This window comes from Pagrus pagrus, assembly GCF_965226575.1.
Source record: "Pagrus pagrus genome assembly, chromosome: 6".
NCBI lineage: Eukaryota > Metazoa > Chordata > Actinopteri > Spariformes > Sparidae > Pagrus > Pagrus pagrus.
Window position 1 is genome coordinate 26,382,267 of NC_140190.1, and position 25,198 is coordinate 26,407,464.

Sequence of the window (25,198 nt, forward strand, 5' to 3'; positions counted from 1 at the left end):
TATTTAGTTATTTATTGAGCTATGTAGTTAAATTAGCCCAATTGTTTCCAACAATGTTCAGACCCAAAGAAATCCTAATTTTATTCAATGTAGCAGTGCATTTCATCTGGTCACCTGTGGCTGTAACTCTTAGGGAAACATCAGATGGTACGTCAGAGAGAGGGGAAGGAAGTTAGTGTTGGCGAACGTAACTAAATGTAACGTAGAAACAACTTTAATACATCACCTCGTCCTGCTGGACTCATATCAGACAGATTTTCAACAGCAATGTCGTTTGTTTCACAATGAAAACAACAACTCCACTTTTTACCATTTTGATTGAGAGACCCGTTGTGGCATAAATAACATGTTGTGTGTTTATTTTTTTAAGATTGTTTTACTTTAAGTGTTGCCTCTTTAGCCAGGAATATGTGATTGTATAAGGAACTACATTTGAAGGTACGTTTTCAGGGGCTTTATGTTGGTGTTTAGAAGGCAATAAATGCTATTAAGCTATTTTTTTTTCCTTGAGGTACTCAGAATCATGGAAAGTTTTAACATCTACATTTCCATGGCAACTGAGCAGCCTCAATCTACTGATAACTACCATGTGATACAGTAGAAAGCTCCAGAATAAGCAAGAAGTTGGACCCGAGTTTGGAATAAACAAGCTCAGCTGGTTCATAGACTTTGTACACCAGCTAATAATAAGATTATACAATGCTAAAGAAAAATTAAAGATCTTAGTGAAATGTGACATAATATGCAGCACTACACTGACAAAACATCTGTATGACCCTGCGTACTGTGTTTGTTATTTACCCTGAGAAACGAGTCAAGCGCTCCATTCTCCATGAACTCTGTGATGATCATCGTAGGCCTGCTCTTAGTGACCACGCCCTCCAGCCTGATGATGTTCGGCTGATCAAACTGGCCCATGATCGACGCCTCGGACAGGAAGTCCCTCCTCTGCCTCTCAGAGTAACCAACCTTCAGGGTCTTGATGGCCACAGGAATTTCCTTTTTCCCCACAGGTTTCAGGCGGCCTTTGTACACCTCGCCGAACTCTCCTGCAACAGGTGATGACATAATGGGACTGAAATTAAAGCATTCCGTCTAAAAGCAAAACTACAAAGTTTAAGGCTCTTCAGAGCAGTGTGTGACACAGCGGGGGAAACCAAGTGCCTGGGACTGTCAGGGATGGTTGTTATTCTATTGCTCCTTTGAATTCAGAGCCTGTAAATAAATTATTACATAATAAAAGAGCTAATAAATAATTGCATTTTAATCACATTTTATGATATAAAATGGGTCTTCTGTGAAATCAGAAGGGCATTTGGCTACCGTTCATTATTAAGAAACCTCCATCAATCAAACAATGAGAGCATATTGTTCGATGAGAGGGGCAGGTCGAGTCAAACACATAAACTCTGGCTCAGTGGTGGAAGCTGCCCTCTGCTTCCTCAGTCTCATACTGATGGGCTTTGAACGAGCAGATTGAGGTCGAGAGCTTTGCTCAAGGCCACGCTGATGGTGTTTTCTGCAGACTGAAAGAACAACAAAATATAGAATCCCCACAAAAGCTCCTCTCAAAGGTAATAACAGGTTAGTAGTGAAGGTGGCAAACAAGACAAAAGGGACAGCACCTTTATTATTGCTAAGGTACTTGGCTTTACACACCATGCCTCAGCTTTCATCTTGAGGCTTAGACAGTCAGGTGACCTCATGGATAAAGAGACTATAGGAGTCTCATGCAGAAGCAGATGTCTCATGTCAAACAAAGGCAGCACACATGGGGAGGGTGTTTGTATGAAGTAAATTAAATATCTAGATTTGTTTCTAAGAATAGAAACAAAATAAAATGTATGATGGCATCCTCAACTTCATTTGTTTTCTTCCTCTGTTTCATTTATATGTGCATGGATGCTGCACTGCTGGGGGTAAAGAGTGTACACTTGCCAAGGGAACATCAGTTTGTTCCTGTCAGCCATGTTTTTCTGTTAACATTTGACATCCTTCTTCTGGACTACTCAGTATGTTCTCTATGGTTAAATAGAGTGCTGTAGGAATGAATGCTGAAACCTGGAAGTGAGTGAGCAGTTTGACGTTTGCGGTTCCCTCGTCGCTTATCGGTGGGTTTCTTTAATGGATTTTCAATTAGATTTCTAAAATAAGGTCTGTTGTTAACAGAAGCTTAAGAGATTTTCAGATCTTGTTCTAAGTCATAAAATACGTCAGTAAATATCCCAATCAAAACTTTTAAAGCTTTTACATGTCTGAAAAAGGCAAAGAAGCTGCTAAATGAGACCAACTCATCTACACTCGTCTACTCAGTAGTTCGTCTTTAGAGGCAAACTATTCTAACATTTCAACTTGTAGATTAATTAATTTACATTTAAGTGTGTCTAGTATTGTGTAGTGAGAAGCTTTGTAGTGGTGATGTTTAAGTCCAAGTAGCTTTTTACTTCTGGCGATTACATTTGGCGGACCACAACATTACAAAGACAGGGAAGTTGATATTGTATAAAAATGGAGATAACAATGCCGTTTTTAGACAGTCTCTCCTGGAAGTTTCACTTAGTTGTTCACATGAGACGTTAAACAGTTTTATCGACCCTTCATTCAACTGTTTTTTCTGGAGGTATTCACTGGCACAGCTGAACTGATCATAAAATACTCAAAGTGCCTCAAAAATTGTACAAACCGTAACTAAATGTGCTTCCTTACTTTTCACCTCGGTTGCTCAGTTGAATCAGAATCAGAATCACAATCAGAATGGTTGATGTGCACATGGAGGGTTTTGTTGATGTTAGAAAACTAAAAGCTCTCAGAGGTTCTCTTGTTCATGTGTCTTTCTCTATACATATCTATGTTGATCTGTGAATTGGTTTCTAACGCTTCTAACCTCAATGCCTTGCACTTGTTCAATGCACAGAAAATGTCCTTACAGTGCCGGAGACAAAGATGTCTTTTGTCAAAATAAAATGCAGCCGTATGCTAATGCTTTGGGACATGAAAATTGAATATCACTTCAAAATAAAAGTCCTCATCTCTGAGATAAAAATCAGCGTGTGAATAATGGATGAGTGATGGGAATTGGATGACAGGCTGCGTCGTCCTGTCGCACTGTGATCTCTGCTCCGCATCTCACTGCTCATTAGAAAACTATCTACCGCCGTAAACCAGCAGAAGAAAAGATGGATGGAGGGCAGAAATAGGAAGGAGAATGGAGAGATGACAGGGTAAGAAAGGAGAGATGAGGTGAAGGATAGAAATGAGATAGTATTGATAATAAGGGAGAAGAGGGAAGGAGGTATGAAAGGATGGATGGAGAGGGATGATTTTGCAAAGAGAGGAGTGATAAGGTGATATGTCACTTCCCGTGGCGATGGTTTAAGAGAAGATGGAGCAAAAGAAGAAATATTCAATGGTTGTGTTTTAAAATCTTAAATCTACAGTACATTTAAACATAGTAGAAGTAAATTAAGTGGCCTGTCAGGTGAGCTGTCATTGCTCCTTGCTGTAGTATATTAAAGTGTCCCAGGACTCGACTTCATTCAAATAAAGCGCTTTTTAAGAATGACATTTCTTACAGTGTGGGTGATAGTAATAAGGAGAGAGGAAAATTGAGGGGTGTTATCACAGAGGGAGAGCAAGAGAGAGTGAGGTGAGATATTTTTACTCTCTCCTCAGGGTGCTTTCTTCTTTTATCTTCCCTCCTCAATCTGTTGTTCTGCTTTTTCCCCCTTGGTTCTTTATTTTAACATTTCTCTATACGCAAACAAACTCTAAAACACCAGAGGGCCACAATCACAGAGAGAGATGAAGATAGGAGGAAGTATCAAAGAAAAACAGAAAGAAAACAAAAGAAGAAAGTCGGAGACAGAGGGAAAAGAGCAGCAGATAAAATTTCATATTCTATCGCAGCAAAATGGGAGAGATTCGACCATTTAAGGGCTCAAAGTCGGCCACATCTCAATCACCCAGGCTCATATTTTCTCCTGCCTCCCCGTCGTTTTCATCCCTCCTCTGTCACCTCTGGCTGAGGTGAGAAACCTTCCCGTGAGAGAAATAAAGCGAGAAACGGAGGGATTACGGGAAGCCTCTGAGAGTGGCTCAACAGACCAAAGCCTAAAGCACACACTCTCAGCGGTGAGGGGCTGAATCTGGTTCATGACCTTTATCACCCAGAGCTCCATGGCCATTTGGGTTTGATTGGTTTTGGTACAAGGAGAAAAAAAAGGGAAGAGTATCCCAGAGAATATCATCTGGAGTGAAAACATTTCTTGATCTATTACGGTTTGAGGTAGAGGACAAATATCAGAAATTAATCATTAAAGATTCAAGTCTGGGTGGGAATCTCTAGGCACCTCATGATTCAAATCAATCCTGATTCAACGGGCTACGATGCAATTTGATGCATCAAAATGTTTTGTGATGATTTGTACACATTTATTTTTACTTACTGACCACTTGTTGCTTTTAAAACATAGCTTAAAGTATGGTCCATGCCAGCTCGACCACATGCTGTCATTAAAGCAAAATGGGAACATATCTAATTGAAATTGTTACAGCCAATCACACTGCTCAGTATTTGGTTTAAAATTTCAGATAATTGAGTTTCCTGCATCGAGACATAATCTTTTAAGAGAGAATCATGATGGATCTACCATGAACCAATTTAAATTTTGCTATTCCATCCATCACCAGTGTAACTGCAAGAAATGGCCAGAATTCGAAGGTGGCTCCAAAACTATAGGGGGCAGCACAACTGCTTATTACTGCTCACTACAGTCTTTGCTTTGGCTGCAGTGCCTAGCTGCCATTAGAAAGTAGCTCAGTTAGTTGTGGGGCTAAGTGGCCTCATCGCAAGATGGTCTCTGGTTTCATTTATGTTTGAAAGACGTTTGAACCAAGTGTGTTTGACGATGAGTTAACATGGTAATTAAGCTCGTCATAGTTCGATAAAAGAGAGAAAGTTGAGTTCAGACAGTGAACGGTTGTGTTGGAAAAAGTAGGAAAACAGGTGATCATTTGGTGAGTTTAGTAGCAAACTCACCATAGCCATACATCTCCCAGGTGAATCTATGGGGGCTATCAGGCGCCTCTTGAGGTACAAAGTGGTATTGCGAGACAGGACAGGCAGGAGCTAGCTGGTTAGCATGCCAACTTGAGTTGAAATGAGTGCAACACAGTACATAGATGTCTTTGACATAATGTTAACTCTGTTGTTTCTTCACATTCTGCTGATAATGTTAGTTCATTTCATTGTTTTAAACCAACATTCTGGCTACTTAACTTGTGTTATGCATCATGTGAGCACAATATAAACTAAAAAAGAAAGTTCTTCTAACTAGATTTTGACATAATGCCCTGTTATAAGACCAGACCAAGATGAATATTACAGGACCTGTTTAGTGCATTTCAATAGTACATATTCTCAACTAAGCATTCACAGAGTCCCAGAAAACCACCAGTACTTCTAGGCTGAAATATTACTATTTGAGGTTTTTATCTGTGAGAATTATCTTGTGGAGAGGGCTACAAGAGAAGTAAAACCTGAAATAATTAAAGTACCAAAAGAAAACTGACAGTGAACCTCTGGCTTTTGGAGGCCTGGGGCTGTTCAAAAAAAGATTACGAAATTGAATGCAGAATTGACATACAGCCAACGTCTTTGAGACCTTGAATAAGTAATTTATTCATAAATTTGATGCAAATGTCCACATTAGGCATTAATATCACCTTTAAAAGTCTACATGTGACAAGAAATAATGATTTTATTATGTTTGGTGCCAAGCTCGAGGTTATTCTCCAGTATTTTGTATTCCCAATAGTTTCTTCAGGCATTACACAAATTAAATCATAAACAGATGCGAGTTTGATCTGAGGAATAACAACAGTGATTGAAGTGATAAATACTTAGCTGAGAGATGAAAGAGTTTGAATATGCAAATGTCTTGATGGCTGGATGTTCTCCTGGTTTCATCTCGTGCTGTCACTAGTGTGTGCTGCAGTTTGTGAACCTATTTTTAACCTTGAATGGTTGGTTTTGGCACGTGATTTACATATTTGTATTTAATGTTTTCTGTATTTTGTCTTATTCTCAAATCTTGGTACTCTGTGTTTTACCTGACTTGAATCCCCTTGAGACAAGAAAGCAGAAGAGAAATGCTTGAAGGTCTTGGATAGTTTCAGTTCTCAGTGATCAATGGTAAAATAAAGCACTTGATCTAAGCTAAGTTTTTCCTTATTTTTTGTTTCTTGTTGCCATCTTTTTTCCCTTTTTCCATACGACAGCTGAAATGCAAAAACTCTGCCCCCCTACAAAAAATTTCAGAGGATGCTCTGGGACTCCATTTCACATCCAACTTTCTCTATTTGCCAAACATCACACAGCATTTTTACAGTGAGAGCTCGGATAGCCAAAGAGAATGCATGAAGACAGTTTTAATTTATTCTGGTGAAAGTTTTCAGCATGAATAAAACATCTCTCCTGACTTCAAAGGACCAAAATAAAGCAAAAATAATAAATTGGTATTTTGCGTCTCCAGATCTTTCTCATTGACACAAAAGTGTTGCACCGCTGAAGAAATTGATTAGCTTACTTTAAAATGTCTGCTGTTTCAAGTGACAGCTGGTCTTCATTAAAGGAAACCAAGGTATACTTTTCTGACATTCGCTTTTGAAGCAGTTTATGGTGTTTATGAACTCGGACTGTGATATATCTTTTTATATCGTAATGTACAGCAAGAGCTCTTGTACAGACTGAACGCCACAGCAATAATTGGAGTGGAGGAAGAAATATTATATATTTAACTTAAAGACTTATTTCACTGCTGGAAAGATAGCCCTTAAAACTGAGCTGTCTGTGCAGTAGAAAGACGCACATGTTTTTTAAATTTGTAAACCTACAACAACCAGAAGGCACTGCGCCGCACTAGACCAACAAACACTCCTGATGATGGGTAACTCACTGCGACTTCCTGCTCTCCACAAAGAGTTTAGAATCATTAAGTTGCATTTTCTAGGGAAAGGTTTTACATATATTAAACCTCCATGGATGAAAATGTCGTGCCAGAAAGAGTCATAATTGACCTTGTTTGTAGTTCAAGGTGCCTCTCCCTCTCTTGGTCCGTCTATACTCTCTGTGTCCATGAATGCGGGTACACAAAAATGACGATGGACAATCTGTGGTTGATACAACAGCCCTAAAATCAACCAGTTGTTCAGTTGCATATACTTCCACCATTGTAGTGATACAAACTGGTTAGAAATCGACAAAGCTCCTCTTTAAGTAAAACCAACAATACCACACTGTTGAAATACTTTGTTACAAGTAGAAGTCCTACATTCTTAATTTCACTTAATTAAAAGTATAAAATATTAGCATCAAAATGTACTTACAGTACAAAAAGTAAAAGCACTCATGATGCAGAATGGCCCCTGACAGAATAATGTATATTACAGTATTTAATCATAATTATTGAAGCGTTACACACATAACTTGAGTGTCGCAGCTGGTAATAGTGAAGGTATTCTCTACCTGATCCGATCACTTCCTCTATTTTGACACAGGAGGGATCGATTTCCTTGGCAAACTCCCGGACAGCCTCGTTGGGGTCCTCGTACGTGAAGGGGTCGATGTAAATCTTGACCCCTGGTGAACTGTGACCTTCAGACAGGGTGGGAAAGGTCACAGTGGGGGTGGGACCACTGAACATGTCCGGCCTCAGCGTCACCTCTGAGGAGAAAATTAGAAAGTGCAAACAAGTACAAACACTGTTCTGAAAGTTTGGTGTACGTCAGCATATATGAAGGTAGAGCTTATTTAAAGTTCAGTAATGGTCGCACCTCCTCCTGTGTTGTACTGCTGCAGCTTGTCACCGTACACACTCTCCTTCAACTGCCTTCTTCTGCAGGCAGAGACACAAGCAGAGAGAAAAAAAAGTTAGAAATGATAATTGGTTGTCTTCTCTTCAGCTGAGTTAAAGTAAATAGTCATACTGAACGTCAAAAGTAGTCTGTTGAGAAAGGAAAAAGTCTTTGAGGACTTCATTAGTGTTGGGTGACCTGTTATTGTTCTGTGTTGTCAGCCTTTGTTTCCTGCGTTCATCTGAGGCTGGAACTAAAGAAATTCACACTGTTTTATTTTAATATGTCAACTGATCTTCATAACAGACAACTTATGCCACGCACAGGAGAGACAGCTTGTCACTTGTTACTACTGAGAGGTCACGGGGTCACAGAAACTCATAAAATCATGACCTACTTTAAAACTGCTGTGGGAAGAAATCGTTCCTGTGTAAAATCTAAAAAATTGAGCTAGTGATTTCTAGTGATTATGAATTTTGGTATCAATAAATTCTAATTAAAACTCATATTTAATATTTTAATTTGAATTTAATGTTTTAAAAGTCTATGCATAAAATATGGAGCTGCATATTGTTGCACAAAAAGTAGTTTGTCCCTGGTGGGTTGGTGATTTCAAATCTCTACAAAAAATACCAGGATTATTCTAAACTAGCAAATCGGTTTAAACTGATGTTCGCATGGATTTTACGCCCCAATGCACATTGTTCACTGGAGCTTATAGTAAACACTGTCCTTTTTTGTCGAAGCCTCCTATAGTTCATAAAATTTTAACAAAACTCATGGGAAGTCAGCTTTCAGCCTCTTTGGCCCTCGTCTCTGAACAGTCTGCCTGTGGATCTGAGGGACTTCACCTCTGTGAACTCATTCAAAAGAAACTTCTTTTTAGCCCGGCTTTTATTCAGGCTGCCTCGTCATGTTTTAAAATTCCTAACATTGATTATCTTTATCCATTTTACTCAGTATATTTTACATGTTTTATTCACTTTTAGATATTTTAAAAGGGCTCCATTTAGCAATTTGGAGCACTTTTTTGTATGAATCAAAAAATGGGCCAAATGTGAGCAGACTGTAACTTGACCTGAAAAATGACACCTCCCCTGTCCTTTTACAAGCCTGTGGATGATTTGTCCATGTTGTTTAATGTTGCTGGATGTGGATTTTTTTGTGAAGAACTTGATTTTCTGCGACAGTCCAAAGGATGTGACTTAATGTACGTTCTGCCTCCGCTTAGCTAGGGCAACGTAAACTAACATTAACCCCTTTAACAATTTATTGTTTTATTATTGCAATAATAATGTTCTTGAGTCTTGAACAATTGCTCATTGTTGTTTTCCCTTTTTTGTCTGTGCTGGTTTAATTTTGCTCGGGAAAGCACTTTGGGCTGCATGTCTGTATAGAAGGTGCTATATAAATAAAGCTGACTTGAGTAGTTATGAGCAAAGTCATAAAAATGTTTTTTATGTAATAAATAGTTAGAAAATGCAAATAAGCAAAAATCAACCAGACTTTCTCAAAAAATGTAAAAAAAAGAAAAAAGGTCACTGGTTTATGTGAAACTTTATTCTCAAGCTACACTTACTGCCTTTCAACTGCATCTCACAGCGTCTGCAGCAGATTTCATTTGCTCAGATGTCATTGAAAAGGCTCAGTCATCACATGACCAAAGTCTGGTGCTTCACATGATAACAGATGGTCGAACAGAGCGGTGGGGATCATAAACCTGTTCCCACGTGATGGAAGCTCTGACTCAGAGATGTGACAGAAAGCTCTTTTGGTCACAATAGACCTATTTCAGAGAAGGCATCTTGACATGTCACAGAAGGAAAAGCACAGGTTGTGAATTGATGAGGGCCGAATTCCATTTAGCTGCTTCAGTTTCAGGGTCCTGGTGCCGTGCCTGCTGGAACACTGTCACACTGTCGGGCAATTAACACCAATGCTTTATCTAGTATGACAAGTCAAAATGTCTGCTGTGAAAATGGCTAATAAATGGTTGAGATACTTGGTGTTTACACTGCAGACAACCTGATTTTTAACCCTATCATTTATTGTTTTGTGTCTGATTTTCACACATTTGGATATGTACAGACAAATCTCCAGATTTAAAAGAAAAAGGAAAATGATGAGTGTTACTGAAACATATCATGTGCTTCAGGACATTCTGATTCAATTCAACAATTCAAAGTACGTCAAATATGAAACAGGGTATTACCTCTACCAGTTAGGATACCAGTTAGCATGTGTGGGTGCATGTGTATAAGATGGGTTGTGTGTAAGAGTGTGAGTATGTGTGTGCCTATGTGTTACCTGGTACAGATGATGGCGATAGCCACCAATGAGACGATGCACACTCCGCCTACTAAAGAGCCTGCAATCAGGGAGAGCTGCTGTCCAAGCTCTGACTTATACTCATCTGCAGAAACACACACAGATGCACAGACACACACACACACACAGTGAAAAGAGAGGTATTATTTTTTATAGTTTTTGAGACTCTCGCATACACACAGCTAAGCATTTCTGGAGGGGGAAATACAAACCTGACAGTTTCTCTCTCCCTAACAAACATAAAATATCATTTGCAAGGCTCATTTTACATGACTGCAAGCACACACAAATTCATGCACACACACACACACACAAAGTAGGGCAGAATTTAATTACTTCACAGCCAGATTTTCACTCTTGCTCAACCTCTCAAATTTCCTCTCTCAGTCCTGCACTCTCTTTCCTCTCCACCAAAAAACCTCCACCGACACACACACACCTCCACACACTTCAACCAGCCACCCACCCATCCACCCACTTACCGTCGGTGAGTGTTTGGAAGAGCATGTCCTTGCTGTAGGCGCCGTAGCCGGCCACAGTCCGGGCCCTCACCTGGACCACGTAGCCGGTCCCCGGCCTCAGACCCTCCAGGACAACGTTGGGTGTTTCGCTGCGGACCATTGAACTGTTCAGCACTGACGTCTGGGACTGAGGAGGAGGTTTAGAGGGAGATTAATATGTTTCACAGCGATCCAAGACAGACTGTAATACTTCTTCAGTCACAGACTACGAGAGACTAAATTTAGTGCTCAGTTTTGGCCTTCAGCTAAGACAAGATTGATTCTTCCAAAGTTTCAGGCCAAACTGAGACGTTCACCATTTTCAGACTGTGACACCACAGACACTCAGACAGGAGGAGTTGTAACTGCAGCATCTTGAGTTCAAATTTATCTGGGATCTTTGTAATAATGTGCCAATCTCCAGCACATTCAATGCCAACAGCAAAAAAGACATTTCAAGTATCTTCAACTCCATTTTGTTTCTGCACTCCAAACACTTGAATTATCTGCCTTTGTCTATCTACCCACACCTTAAAGAGCCAGTACAACAACATCATTAAAGACATTTTTACATTTACTCCTGGTGGTACATTATCTAGTTAAGGAATTAGATTTGGTTTTATTTTTCCATATTGAGACATCTGCCTCCATTCAAACACAAAGCAGGGGTGGATTTTCATTTGCGGTGATCAAAGCAGAGAAAAATGACATTTCGAACATGTGTTTCTCCAGATATACTGTCCCAGTTAGTGAGAATAATCCACAGCCCTCACCATGAACAGACTTATTGGAACTATTTTCTACTTAAACCTACGTAAATCTATTTATGTTCATTGTGTTGGGGCAGAAGTTTCACAACGGGCAGATCTCTGAACCTCTGCACATAAAACCAAACATTTTTTGTGGTCTGGTTGAACTGACCCTTGAACAGCAGGTTACCACCAGGATGACAATCATTTGTTTTACTGCCCTCTCTGCCTTAAAGTTTAACTCTGTTGCACCTCTGACCACATCCACCCAGTCGCCAGTATAAAATACTGGCATTGTACATTTCTGCAAACTATAGATACATTCAATTTGTATCTACCACCATTTAAGACAGCATTTCAACATTTAATGACACATCGGGACATCTTCCAGCCATGTTCGTGGCAACAGAACCAGGTATTTCAAGCCAAAACGTGTTTTCCTGAGCCCAACCAAGTATTTGTGCCTAAACCTAACAAGAGCACAAGGACAGTGTTGTCACAACACAATTGAAAATTTAACATAAAGAAAGTTGCACATATCAAATGTAAAGTCTCAACATAGTTTAGGCTTGCAGAAATGTGCATTATCAATATTTACTCTCCGGATTGGGTTGACCTCAAGTAGGTCAGCAAAACAAGAATGACATATAATCCATGTCATTACCCCATAAACAAATTCATCTGATTCAACTCAGCTTGTTCTAATCAAAAAACCCTTTGCAGAAATATTGTCAATTTCACTTTAATCTGCAGACTTCAGTGTGAAAAGTTTTCTCTCTACTGAATAAGTTGTCTCAGTGAACACTGGTAACAGTAAATTCTGCAGAGATAGTGGGTCATTGTTTCTAGAAAGACACATTTGCAATTACATTTTGTAAATGTCAATTTTCAGTGTTCTGCGCAGCACAAACAGAATTTCATTTACTCCCATTTTACTCGGGTAGTGACAGCAAAAAGGCAAGATTAAAGCCAAAACTATCTGCAATGCAGACACATGGAGCTGGAAAATAGAAAGTGTTTTTCTGTCATTTTCATCATCTTTATCACTTTCTTCTCATTTCTGGAGCCCCTCTTCCACCTCATACCTCAGTCAGTTTGCCCACAACTATCTTCTTCACACATCTCTGCAGCCCCTTCCTCTTTGACTTCTTGCTCTTTTCAACCCTTTCTTTACTCCAGCTCATTAAAATATAGCAAATGGATAATACAGTTAATTAGCTCTTGCCCACAGAGACAGATCTACCAGAGCTTTCATTCTTTCTTTTGCCCAGTCTTCCACCTGAGGTGAATCAGGCATCAGACCTATCATGCCTATCTCATAAACCGAAGGCTACAACCTTTTACCTCTATCTTTCCATGCCCTCCTTCTGCGCTTCCTCTGACCAATTTCTTACAGATAAAAAGGTTCTACTGCGGCAAAGTCGAAATGGTCCAGAGGGAACGACAGATATGGTGTGATGACGGCATGAAAGGAAGGGGGGAGGGAATCATGCCATGAGGATGAAGGAGGTGGAGGGATCGACGGCAGAGCGATGAGGAGAAGAAGAGAGATGATGGTGATGAGGAGGAGAGTTTAGGAGGGGAAGGAGCAGGAACAGAGGGAGGGCTGGGGGTGGAAAGATGGAGGAAGAGAGAGGGTTATGAAAAAACACAAACGCCAGAATCATTTGTTAGTTTCTGCAAAACCACAGATAAGTTAACAATTTTTATGTTGCAACTTGTTTAGGTTCAATTTTCTATTTCTCTCTTGTAACAACGCTGCACTTGTGCTCTGCTTGGGTTTAGACACACTTTGTTAGGGCTAGGACAACATCATGGTTTGGCTTAAAATACTTGATTTGGTCGCCACAACAATGGCTTGAGATGGTCTGACTTTCCATGAAAAAATGCCGGTTTTGTTCGCCACAAAAACAGCTGGAAATGTTCCCCGGTCTCCTTAAAAAACACCCAGCTTTGTCACCACAAAAACGGCTGGAGATGGTCCAATTTCCTGTGAAAATAGCCAGCTTTGGTTGCCACATAAACAACTACAAATGTCCCTTGGTCTCCTTAAAAAACACCCAGTTTTGTCACCGCAAAGAACGTCTGGAAATGTCCCCACGGACTCGAATTGCATTCACTCATTTGGCAGCCTTGTGGTTTGTAACAATACCACCACCTTCCCCTCCAAATACCCTTCTCCCCCTTGTTGGTCTTAAACCCTTTTGTTGCTGCTTGTGTATATCTTTTTTGTTACTATTATGATGTGACATGTCTTGTTTCATTCATTAGTGTTAATCCTGTGTTAATCCAGCACCTTGATACACTGCATTTAGCATCCTTCAGCTCTAATTTCTTTAAGTGGACTGTTAATATAATGTTCTACGACCAGCCACACTCCTATTGTCATAATTAGGACACGACACAAGGACAACTACAGAGTTTGCAGTGCTAAAAGCTGGGACAGAATAAGATATACAGTAGAGAGATATATTCTGAAGTGGGAAATGGAGGTATTGTGTTGGGGTGGGGTTTGGATGTGGAGGTGTGAGTGAGGGGGGGAGCACTGCTCGCCACAGTGAGAGGTTAGGGGGCAGCCCATCGGGGAAGGTCTGTTAGCCAGAGATAAGTAGTGGGTAAAAATCCTGCCTCCCTGTGCCATATCACATTTACTACATTAAAACCTCATTATTAATAGAGTGGCTATGAGGGGAGGAATGGGTGAGGGAGGGATGGAGGAGGAGATGGTGGGAATGAAGGTGGAGAAATGACAAAGTATCAGGAAAGGAGGTACGGTACAGCTGTCTGGGAAGAAAAACCTGTCCTCTCTCGCTGCCCAGGCTTATCAAACTGCTCCCTTAGGACTTGAAGCTATGAGCTAAAATTAGTCACTTTATGTGGTTGGCTCGTCTACAGTGTAAGATTCAGAATTTATGCCTTCTTAAGATATGTATCAAGGAAGAAGTTGAAACAATGAAAGAACAAACTGTCAGCTTTTGATTCCGGGTCTTAATTGGCCTCCATGTTAAATAATGTTAAAGTAAAAGGCAGCGGCAAATAAGTGAAGTCGCTGCCCTGATTTTGACAAAGTAAGGGTTTTATCTGTGACTGTCAGACGGCAGCGACACTACAGTGACTGCAGCTCTTTTCACTCTATCCTAAACTCACTCTAATTGCTCTCTGAGAGGCAAAAACTCAACTTCTTCTTTCTGCTCTTCTCTATCTTTCCCTGGAACTTCACTTTTTGCCAAAAACTAAGAGAAGTTGGGATGCTGAGGATGCTGCAGATCCCCACGCAGTGCCCTGCCTCTTAAGATGTATTTTAATGGCTGCAGGATTTTGTTTTCTGATTTGCCATCTCTGCAGCTGAGGTTAGGGAAAGACAGTCTTCATGGTTGAATGAAACCCATCGTGAACAGTTGGTAGGAAAGTGGATCTAAACCATGGCTCCTAATAACAAATTCAGACACTTTGTACAGCCAATATAATCACCTGGACCCCTTCCTAAGAAGTTTTACAGCACTAAAACAATATCACACTACTTGTGCCTTTGCTTCTAAGAGAGGCATCACATATTTGAGTAACTATTTGCATGATTTGCACTTTAACAAGGAACACTGTGCAGTTTTTCTAAGAAAGACAGTCAATGGTTAACATCTGGACTACTGAGAGCTTTGGTGAGAGAGCTCTGCGAAACAGAAACTGCAAACATTGTTCTTTGATCAACATGTTTTTAGGAGGAATTACACTTAATGAGCCCTGAAAGATCTCACTGAATCATATTTCAGGAAAGAAAATTAGCAACAAAGATAATTCTGACCCAGCTTCTGTTACACTAGACACTGGATCTGCATGTATTGAACATTTAAACCACTTAAACCATTCACATTTAAGAAGCTGGAGTATGAGTTGGCAATAATTGAATAATTGACAATTCATTGATTTGTTGTAGCAGCTCTCATGTGAGAGCAAGACAGAAAAGAGCATGGTTTGCATACAATATGTAAATAATTGTGCCATTTTAAGGGTTTATAATCTGATTAAAAGTCTTGTTGGATACCGAGATTATACTTTGCATACTAAATGCACATACCAGCACACAGCAACAGTAAACGTATGATAACTTATATAACCATGTCAGTGCTGTATTCAGTTTGGTTAAAGGATGTACATATTAGCAGTGGTGGACAGTAACGAAGTAAATTTACTTGAGTACTGTACAGTTTTTGAGTATCTGTACTTTACTTGAGTATTATTTTGGGGGGATACTTTTACTTTCACTCCGCTACATTTGAAGGACAAATATTGTACTTTTTACTCCACTACATTTCTATTGATGCTCTCGTTACTCGCTACTTTTGATCTTACGTCAGCTGATGATTTTTTTTTTTTTTTTGCAAAATTCAGAGAAAATAAACTGTTTCTGCTGATTCGCGTATGGTTTGTCTTAGTCGTATTGCCGTACCTGTACTACGTCATGAGCACCCGTGGCCTTATCTCAAACCCATGTTTGAGATTTTTGTCACAAAAACTGATTCGTTTCAGTTTAAATGTTGGTTGTGCTTACCGCCGACCAATTATATCACGGACTACAAAGACTCGTCTTCCAACCGGAAAAAGCACGTCGGTATGTAAAGTAGCTACTAACGTTAGCTAGCTTAATGTTTGTGAAAGAGAGAGAGTGTGTGTGTGTGTGTGTCTGTGTCTGTGTGTGTGTGTGTGTGTGTGAGTGTGAGAGAGAGAGAGAGAGAGAGAGAGAGAGAGTGGGTGTGCACGCGTTAGTGAGGTGCGGCTGTCTCTGATGTGGGTTATCCGGCTCATTTTTGGCTATGATGTATGATATAAGTAAAGTAAACTAGCCAATAAGTTGTTTATCTGTAAATGTCAATATCAGTTCTTGTAGTGCCTGCTTCTACATCTTTTTTATGTAGAGAAAGCATGGATGTCAGATGCAAAAATATACTGAACTGACCACAGCTGTCTGCAATATATTTCATGTGTTGGTGAATGCAGCTGAGTCTGTGTTCTGAGGCTTCTTGCCTTTATTTGTTTATTTTTGAGCTATAAACACGTCTGTAGCAGAATCGCATCAGTGTATTGTATAATGACATTAAGCTACTTTCCTTTCCTGTATTTCCTGAGATATTTTTTAAATACTTTTACATAAGTAATTTTTTAAACAAATACTTTAGTACTTTTACTTAAGTAATATTTTGTCTAAGCTACTTTTACTTGTATTGGAGTAATATTTGACAAGGAGTATCTGTACTTTTACTCAAGTAGTGAAGTTGTGTACTCTGTCCACCTCTGCATATTAGTATGTAACACACACTGAACCGAGAGACTCGATAACAACCAGAACAATAAAAACGACACACACAAACACACACTCTCTTTTCCTTCCTTTATGCAGCACAGTGAAATTATAGCCATATACCATGTTGTGCTGGGAAATTGGAATCTGTGAGTGAGCCCTCTCCAGTCATGGACTTTAGGATTGTGCTTCAGTGTTTTTATCAAAGTGAACAGATAAGGCAAAGAGTTGACAAGAGTCATGGGCATTTAAAGTTTGTAGCTGTGTTTGTATCTCTGAGTTTTAGTTAGCTATAGAAACAGCAACCCGCTGACAGTATGTATTAAGAAGACAAAATAAGTGTAGAGACAAGAAATTGTATCCCCAAAAATGCCCAAAACCATTTTCCTCAGTTCTGTTAAAAGGATTGGAAGATGGCAGGGACTCAAATGTGGGCTGTGGATGAGGAGCTTCTTTCTGGTGTATTTCACACAATCCCTTGTAGGTGCTTTGCTCTTTGTTTTTAATCTGTCTGCAGCGAAAGTCTATCTGTATTTGTGGCTGTTGGCGCAGCTTCAGAAAAGATGAGGATAGTCTTATGCTTAGCTTTGGGTGATAGATATGCTTTTAATTAAACTTTCCGTTTCCAAATGTATTGTGCTTCCCACTGACTGAATTACAAAGAAGACAAGATATGCAGCCGTGGTTTGTCCTTTCTGTGGAGTTTATTCTTTCCTAGAGCAACAGCCTTTGATGGGAAAGCAATCCGGCCCTGCATGTTTCACCCCTGAATCAGAGGCCCTCATTGGTGCCCCGGGTTTGACTTCCTTTATGCAAGCTAGTTTGATCACTGGACTCTGGCGGTGAAGTGTTTTGTGCCTTAGTCCCCTGGTACACACAGATTAGGAACTTGTCCACTACAGGATAGCTGGAGGCTTAATTACTTCAGCCTCACAGAGCAGAGTGGTAGGATTTTTGATTTCAACAGCATCCACTAGCAGATAAATTGGTGCTTTAGTCCTGTCTAAGTGATTCAGCTAGGGAAATAGAAAGATCTTCCAGTGCTCTAAAGATGTTGACAGACACAGCAAAAGAGAAGCGAAGTGAAATTTGTTACCACCACATTCACATTTAATTCTCTTTTGCAAAACATGCAAAACAGGCGAAACAACAACTGTTTCCACTGAGGAATCTGTCTTATTCAATTTCCAACTCTCTTTAGATCTGAATAGGAAATTCAGCAGATAAGAATCAACACATATGTTGAACCACAGCTCATCAACAGAAGAGAAGTCAAACACAAAGTTCAGAGACGGAGAAAGGTAACGTTACCAGGAGTCAGCACACCTAGGTTGATATAATTCTTTATTCTGACCAAGCATGGGTCAAGGTTCGGCCACCAGATGCTCACTGGTGAGTTTCCCTCCCAGGTCTGAATCCAGGAGGGAGTACTGGTTAACCAGACATTCAAGGTCTGGGAGAAGCACAAACTCCTCAACCATGACAAAGTGGATTCAGGAGCAGCAGTAACGTGAGCATTTATCAAACTACAGTAATTCTACATTTTGAGAATTTAGCAGTCGATCTATGTTTCAACCCTCACCTATGGAATGAGGTCACGGATATAAGTGGTCAAAATGGACCACAGACATCTAAAGGGAGCTCAGCGTAGCCTGCTGCTCATTCACATTAGAAGGAGCTGAGGTGGTTTGAGTATCTGATCAGGATGCCTCCCGGGGACCTCTCTTTGGATGTTTTCTGGGCATGTCCAGCTGGTAGGACACTGCAGGGCAGACCCAGAACACGCTGAAGGGATTATAAATCTTATCTGGTTTGGGAAGGCCTCAGGATCCTCCAGAACGAGCTGGAAGATGCTGCTGGGCAGAGGGATGTCTTTACTCTGACCCAGGCCTGATGAAAATGGCTAAATCCTCAGAAAAGAAAAGGTAACTGCAAGTGTGTTTTTTTTTTGTTCGTATCGTTAGCAACCAGGTTAGCATTCGTGTAACTTGCCATTCTCAGCCTAATGCAGAAGAACACAACCTGTTTTTTTTTTCAACCCAATGGCCAACAGTCGACATCCATTGAGTCAGACTGGATGGTACAGACAGATCCTAAACATCCAATGCTCGGTGAATGGATGGTTTCCTGCATCAGCTCTCAGGATTTTTCTTGAATGTGTCACAAATGAACCAAAGAGCAACAGTTGTGTCAAATTAGGTCCTGAATTAGAACAAAGCAAACAGACTACAGGTCTGAAAACGCCTTAATCACTGTCGATAATCGTCTTATTAATGAAGCTCTGCATGGCGTCTTTTCTCTACCTTTTCTCTACCTAATTAATTAAACAGTTGATTTAATTGGACATTCATGAGCTCACAGGTCTTAATCGTACTCTGTCGTTTTACTGCTTATGAAGCCATAGTGTCTCAAACTATTTTATCAGTTGCACATGTAAGAAACATATAGTGTTTAATTTCTTTAATTATTCAATAAATCTTTCTTTTAGAATTCAGTACAGGTAATTTTGTCTCACCGTTTGTCAAACTCCCACTGTAGCTACTTGTTAATGAATGAAGGCTCATTTTCGCTCCACGACTACAATCAACAATTCATCTGCTGGAATAAAGAGAGGCTCTTCCGTCACTGTAAAATCCTGTCAGTATGACTGAAGGCTCTGTGAAATACATGCACTGTGGCTCAAAGATGAATCCAGACTTATTAGGAAATAATATTGTATCAACGATGATGCGTGAACTTTTTACCAGCCATCAGGCACGAGAATTATAAATCTAAACAATATGTTGACATGTCTCTGTCTTTAGCTGTACTTCATTAATCATCACGTTTCTAATTCTTATCAACCATTTGTACTTAATAATAACAAAAGTAATATTACAAGAACCACATTTACTGAGTGTTCAGGTAGTGTTAGTTGAATAAACACTCGAAACAGGAAGAAACAACGAGGCCAGCTTTGTCAAGATCTAAAAATCTTTTCACCAGCACCTCTAAAGCTCAGTGAAACATTATATCAAATACAAACACTGGGTAACTGAGTAACAACAAGAGGTGCTGGTTGTTGACTTTTTTTTTTCAAGTCACTGCAGTTTGTCTGGACGTCACATTGATGACAGGAAAAAAGAGATAAATTACTCTAATTATTGAGACTTAGGCCAGACACATGGTTCACGCAAGTGTGCAGATGCAAATGACAACTCCTGGCCCAGCTGGCACAAACATGTGTCCCCACTGAACATGTGCGCTCTTACGCACCAGTTGAGGTAACAAACAGCCGTCCTCCAGGGGACGACACATATAGCTAATCAGAGCGTTCCCATGACCATAGTAGTAAACAAACACGCCGTGTGTGGAGGAACGTGTACTGCTGTGCCTCCTGCACAGACGGAAGAGAAAAGAAATGAATGAGCTTAGTCAAACTCCGTCAGCTGTGGTTGTTTTGAACAGAAATGAACCCAAACATGAGGGGTCAGCTTTCTCTTCTTGTTTCTTCTTAATGTTCCTTTGAGACAGTTTTATTGTGACAATCCAGTTTTATCAAATGTTGTTTTCAAAAAACAGAAGCATCAACTTGTTTTGGTCGCTGTGTCTCACTTTGTCAAAACATCCCGCTGTTGGACTTGAATTACAACGAGGCAAATTTTATAAGAATAGTTTGACATTTTGGGAAATTGGCTTGATGTTACAGCGTTCACAGGCTGTAAGGCTCACACTGCAGCTAGCGCTTGTGAGTGTTTTCAGGTAAAACACTAAAAAGGTGACAAAGCATGAAACCGATCTTGCGTGCCATTTGTGAATGCATACTTGCATGGACCATGCTCCTGCCCTTTGAGGTGAAGGAAGGCAGTTGTTCTCACCACTGGACTGGATTGGTCTTCTTGCTAAGCTAAGCTAAGCTAAGCTAAGGAGCTCCTCACTTCCTATTTAAAGCACATACAGTACATGAGATTTGGTATCGCTGCCCTCAGTCCAAAGTGTTCATTCATCATCTGGTGTAGACAGACACTTTGTAAATAAACATACCAGCAATAGTTTTTCCCTCTTTGATTTAAGTTATTATGAGCTCGAGTATTTGAGTATCAGTGACACCGATGCAGCTTCTCAGCAGCCGTCCTGGTAACAGATGACTTAGATGAAGTTGATATTGATCAACTCTAACAGATTACCGGCTGTGACCGTAACACCAAAAAGCACCCACAAACACTCACAGACATTTATCATCCCACTCTACCTTGTCATAGTATCGTATCTCGTAGTCGAGGATAATTCCGTTGGGCTGTTCGGGCGGTGGCCATGACAACGAGAAACTGCGGCTCGTTGAGCTCACTTGATGCATTATGGGAACTACTGAGGGAGCTGTTAAAAACACATACACACAAAAAAATGCACAATCAATTAGGCAGTTAAAAGATTCTCCAGCATGCTTAAACACCATAAATATGGAAATATAGTGTGTAATGTAATGACATATTGCCAAGGATTATTTACACCCGAAGGAGGAAAATGTTTCCTCATCCAGGCTCATGAAAACAAATTACTGCACTTGTCACTGATGGGAAAACAAGAGTTATGCCTGTAATGCATTTTTACCCATAATTTTAGTAACTAGAAGCTGTTGGCTATAATATATTTCATGGTTTTGCCTCTGGGATCTTTTTATGAGATGGTTTTCATCACATTTGTACTTTACTTGATAGCATAGAGTGAAGAGAGGAGAAAAATCAAGACATGGAGATTGACGCCGCACCAGTAACAACTATCAAATTGATCTAAGTTATATTGAGATTGGGGATTTTATGCATCTGACACAGCAGAGTCACAAGAAATATCATGGGACTGCCATAATCCTCAGTAAATGCCGTGGTGATACCTCACAAGCCACATGCATCTTCTGTAGTCATAATTTGACAGCGTGAGCGAGCTGTCGCCTGAAAACCCCACAGTCTTTTTTAATATTCCCACAATTGACATTTTACAGGGTTCTCTATATGTCGAGTGAGTTTCATATCCTAAGGGCCCGTGAAATACGCTAAAACCTATTGCATAATTTAAACCCCCCAGTGCAGTCAACCTGAAAATAAATCAGTTTTTGTTGAGTCCTAAAAGATTTCAGGATAAGAGAGTTTTTCCCTCCGACAGCAGTAACAAATGCGCTCAGAAAGCAGCGGGGTGACAATGGATCATGTTTCGATTAGGAATGAGCCGGGGTTGGCGTAGATGAGGTAAATGATGTGTTTTCCATCAGAGCAAAGCAGCTTTTAAATCTAAATTTGGGTAACGGTGGAAATATCACTTGTGTCTGTCTCCATAAAGTATTGATGGAGCAGTAACTCAGCTCACTTTATAGTCTCTAAGAATTACACTGTCAGAGGCAGCGAGAGGGGGACAGAGAGAGGAGGGCAGGGAGGGGATAAAGGCGAGAAAGAGAGAACTGAGGCAGAGGCAGGGGGGAAGAGGAAAACAGGATGAAAGCTGTGGATGTGCAGGAAAGACAGAGAAGGGGGGAGAGAAAAAGAGACAGAGGGAGAGAGATGACAAGCTTATAACATGTTTTATGAATTAAAAGGCTGTAGCTCAATTTCCTTTATCCCCCTAGCCAGCATAATCCACTGTGCCCCGGGGTATGCTTACACACATATACACAGACGTGTGTACACACACGCGCACACACAGGCTTTGCGCTCCCTACTCACCGGCCTGATTGGTTGTAATGTTGATTGACAGTTGCTGGGCGGGATAAGGGCTCTTGTTGGAGACTCCGTTGACGGCCTGTAGAGCACAAAGTGTAACGGTCAGCTATTCTACGTTACAGACAGCTACTGTTGCTAGGCCTGCACGCTTTCTGCTCTCGCACGGCACATGCAGTGTAAAGGCAGCTGGTTAAACCCTCAAAATTCATAATAAATCTTAAAATAATGGGCACTTGATTTCAGGAAAAAATAAAAAAGGCAGCTTCTCAACTCTAGCCAACTGAAATGTAGCTAGCAGACTCTAAACAGCTGTAGCTAGCTAGCTGATTAAGCTAATATAAGGTCAACGAGTAGGGAAAAAGCTTTTGGCTTGGCTTTTGAGTGCAGCCAACTCATTGTACGAGGAGTACCCTGTAAATGGATCTTACATATGCACTCAAAGGCTACATACATGATACTGTGCTAAAAGAATGAGGCTAAAGCTCAAGTTGAAGTTACTAATTTAACATAACCCCTGTTTAGCCGCTTAGCTTACACACTTAAACAACAAAGACAGAGGTTGGATTTTATGTTTGAGAGTTAATATTGTCAAACACTATGTTTAAAGGTGAAATGAGTAAGAATATTTGGGTTATAACTTTGAAAAATGAACTAGAATTATCAACAGAATGTGAAGAAATAGGCCTAAGTGTTTCAATGTTATGTCAATGATGTCTTTGTATTGTGTTGCAGAGAAAGGTAGCCTATTAAGGTTAGCATGAGAACCAGCTAACCTGTAGCCACCTGGTACCTTGGTGTTTCGAGCTCCTAGTCCGGACAGAGTCAGTTAACACCGCTGCTAGCTGCACGTTTAACTGAGCTTACTAGCTGACAGCATCTACAGTAAGCAGCAGTTAGCGGTTACTCTGGTGATATACTGTGTCCTATTTGTTTGAAATATAAATACATCAGGTGGCTAGTTCTTATCAATTGCACCTTAGAAGTATAAAGATACAAGACAAAGAAAGAGAGCTAACCGATGAGTTTGGAAAACTAGTAGCATGCAGGACACAAAGTAGGGAAATAGTGCACAAAGGATATGCCATTATGGAGGGGTTATTTTAGGTAACCAATAGTTAAATAATATAAAATATGAAATACTACTTCTGAAGTGAAACAGGGTTAGCTTATTACCATAGCCCGTAAGCTAGTTAGCTAGATATACTAACTAGTGCATTTGACAGTAAAACTTAAAAATACAGTGGATAATCAAGTTCTTATACTTTTGCTCTTATGTTTTTAGATTTGGAAAAGGGTAAATATACAACACCCTCATAACGGTTCATAAAGGGAGTTATCACTCTTACTACAGCCACTTTGTTTTGGCATGATAAGAAATCCAAAGCTGAACAGACCTGCCGTGCAGAGTAACGGTTGCTGAGCTGTGATAGTAAAATCACTGTTCAGGGGAGGGAATGAACAAAGAGTCAATTATCAGCTACATTGAGATGGTTTTCATTTCAGTGTAGGAGCTCTGCTGCCAGTGCCAATGTGTTGTTGAAACTGCAAGGTCTCACCGTCTTTCTCATCTCGCCAACACAAAGACACGAGCAGGCTCCCGGTGCATTTTACAGACCACCTAATTAGCTGTCACATATTGTTTGTCATGGGCTCAGTTAATCATTTTGACGGTTGAAACAGCATCTTTAGTCATAACAAATCATTTAACAAAGGCGTGGTAATTAGTGAGGCTAGCTTAATGGCTCACTCCAAGCTTTAATTTTATATTGTTATGTTTGTTTCATTATCATTTCACTTTTTATTTTGTGTTTTTCCTTTCCTTGAGTTTCTGAGGATTTAAAATATCAGTTTTACCAAAATATAAAAAAGGTTTTACCCACAGATAATTCTGCCATCAAAAATACATTTTGTTTTGTTAGGTCTTTAAAATGAAACCTAACTTTGACGCTACCTTTAATTTCGTCTGTGCTTTCATTTGGATAATTTAATTCAGGAAATAATTAGACAAATTATGGATACCTCCATGGACATTCAGCTCTGTTTGTGAAGACGGCTGCCTTCAGTAAACACATCGTATTACAATCAATACTTTCACAATCAACACTTCATAACCATGTCAATGTTTTAGTAATTAATTCATACATCATTATTGATCTGTCCGTCCCACAACAGACTACTTTCAAAATAGATCAACTATCCAAACTATCTATGCCAAACTATCAAGTAGATCTGGCGAAGAATAATATATTATGTTGTGCAGACATCCTGTTGGTTATTAACAGGTCAACTTGACTTTAAACCAACAGGAGAGTTTTGGCCACATTTAGAAATGAAGATGAGTTTTCTCAATCCAGGACTGCATGAGGGGAAAAACAGTAACATGCTTCCTTCCCTGTACAATTACAATGCAGGTCACCTTGATTTAAAGCGATGGTAAAGGAAGCCGATGGCATAAGATTGAAGGTTCACCTTCGTACTAGGCATCACGGTGGCCTTGTGGTGTGGAGAACATGATAGAACAGCAAATTGTGCATAAAAGCCCCGATGTCAGGAAGAATCTATGTAGCCTCAGTATCCTTGAACATCACAGTGAATCTGGCAGCTATTTGCATATTGAAACAGGAGTCGACAACACATTCAGCACCAAGGTTGTCTTTAGTGAATGTTTAGTATAGTTTTTATGGTTTAGTTTAAAGGGGCAGTACACCCAAAAAATCAAAGACACATTTTTTTCCTCTGCTTTTTATCTGCTACTTATCAATCTGGATTGTTTGAGTGTGAGGG

General features: G+C 40.0%; 1 protein-coding gene across 7 annotated transcripts in view; it reads right to left on the bottom strand.

The window, feature by feature from the left end:
- The window catches only part of LOC311258636 (ephrin type-B receptor 1-like), a 107,149-nt gene that overhangs the window by 22,745 nt on the left and 59,206 nt on the right, over positions 1 to 25,198 (bottom strand). For 4 of the 7 annotated variants that reach the window (XM_084355102.1, XM_084355100.1, XM_084355099.1 and 1 more), the window contains exons 8-15: positions 22,418 to 22,493; positions 20,956 to 21,080; positions 10,665 to 10,830; positions 10,162 to 10,267; positions 7,834 to 7,895; positions 7,526 to 7,723; positions 7,078 to 7,170; positions 802 to 1,049 (exon numbers count right to left, since the gene is read on the bottom strand). In XM_084355102.1, the coding sequence (XP_084211228.1) occupies positions 802 to 1,049; positions 7,078 to 7,170; positions 7,526 to 7,723; positions 7,834 to 7,895; positions 10,162 to 10,267; positions 10,665 to 10,830; positions 20,956 to 21,080; positions 22,418 to 22,493 (1,074 nt within the window). The remainder of the gene's footprint in view (positions 1 to 801; positions 1,050 to 7,077; positions 7,171 to 7,525; positions 7,724 to 7,833; positions 7,896 to 10,161; positions 10,268 to 10,664; positions 10,831 to 20,955; positions 21,081 to 22,417; positions 22,494 to 25,198) is intronic. The other 3 variants (XM_084355105.1, XM_084355104.1, XM_084355101.1) reach the window with 1 other exon arrangement.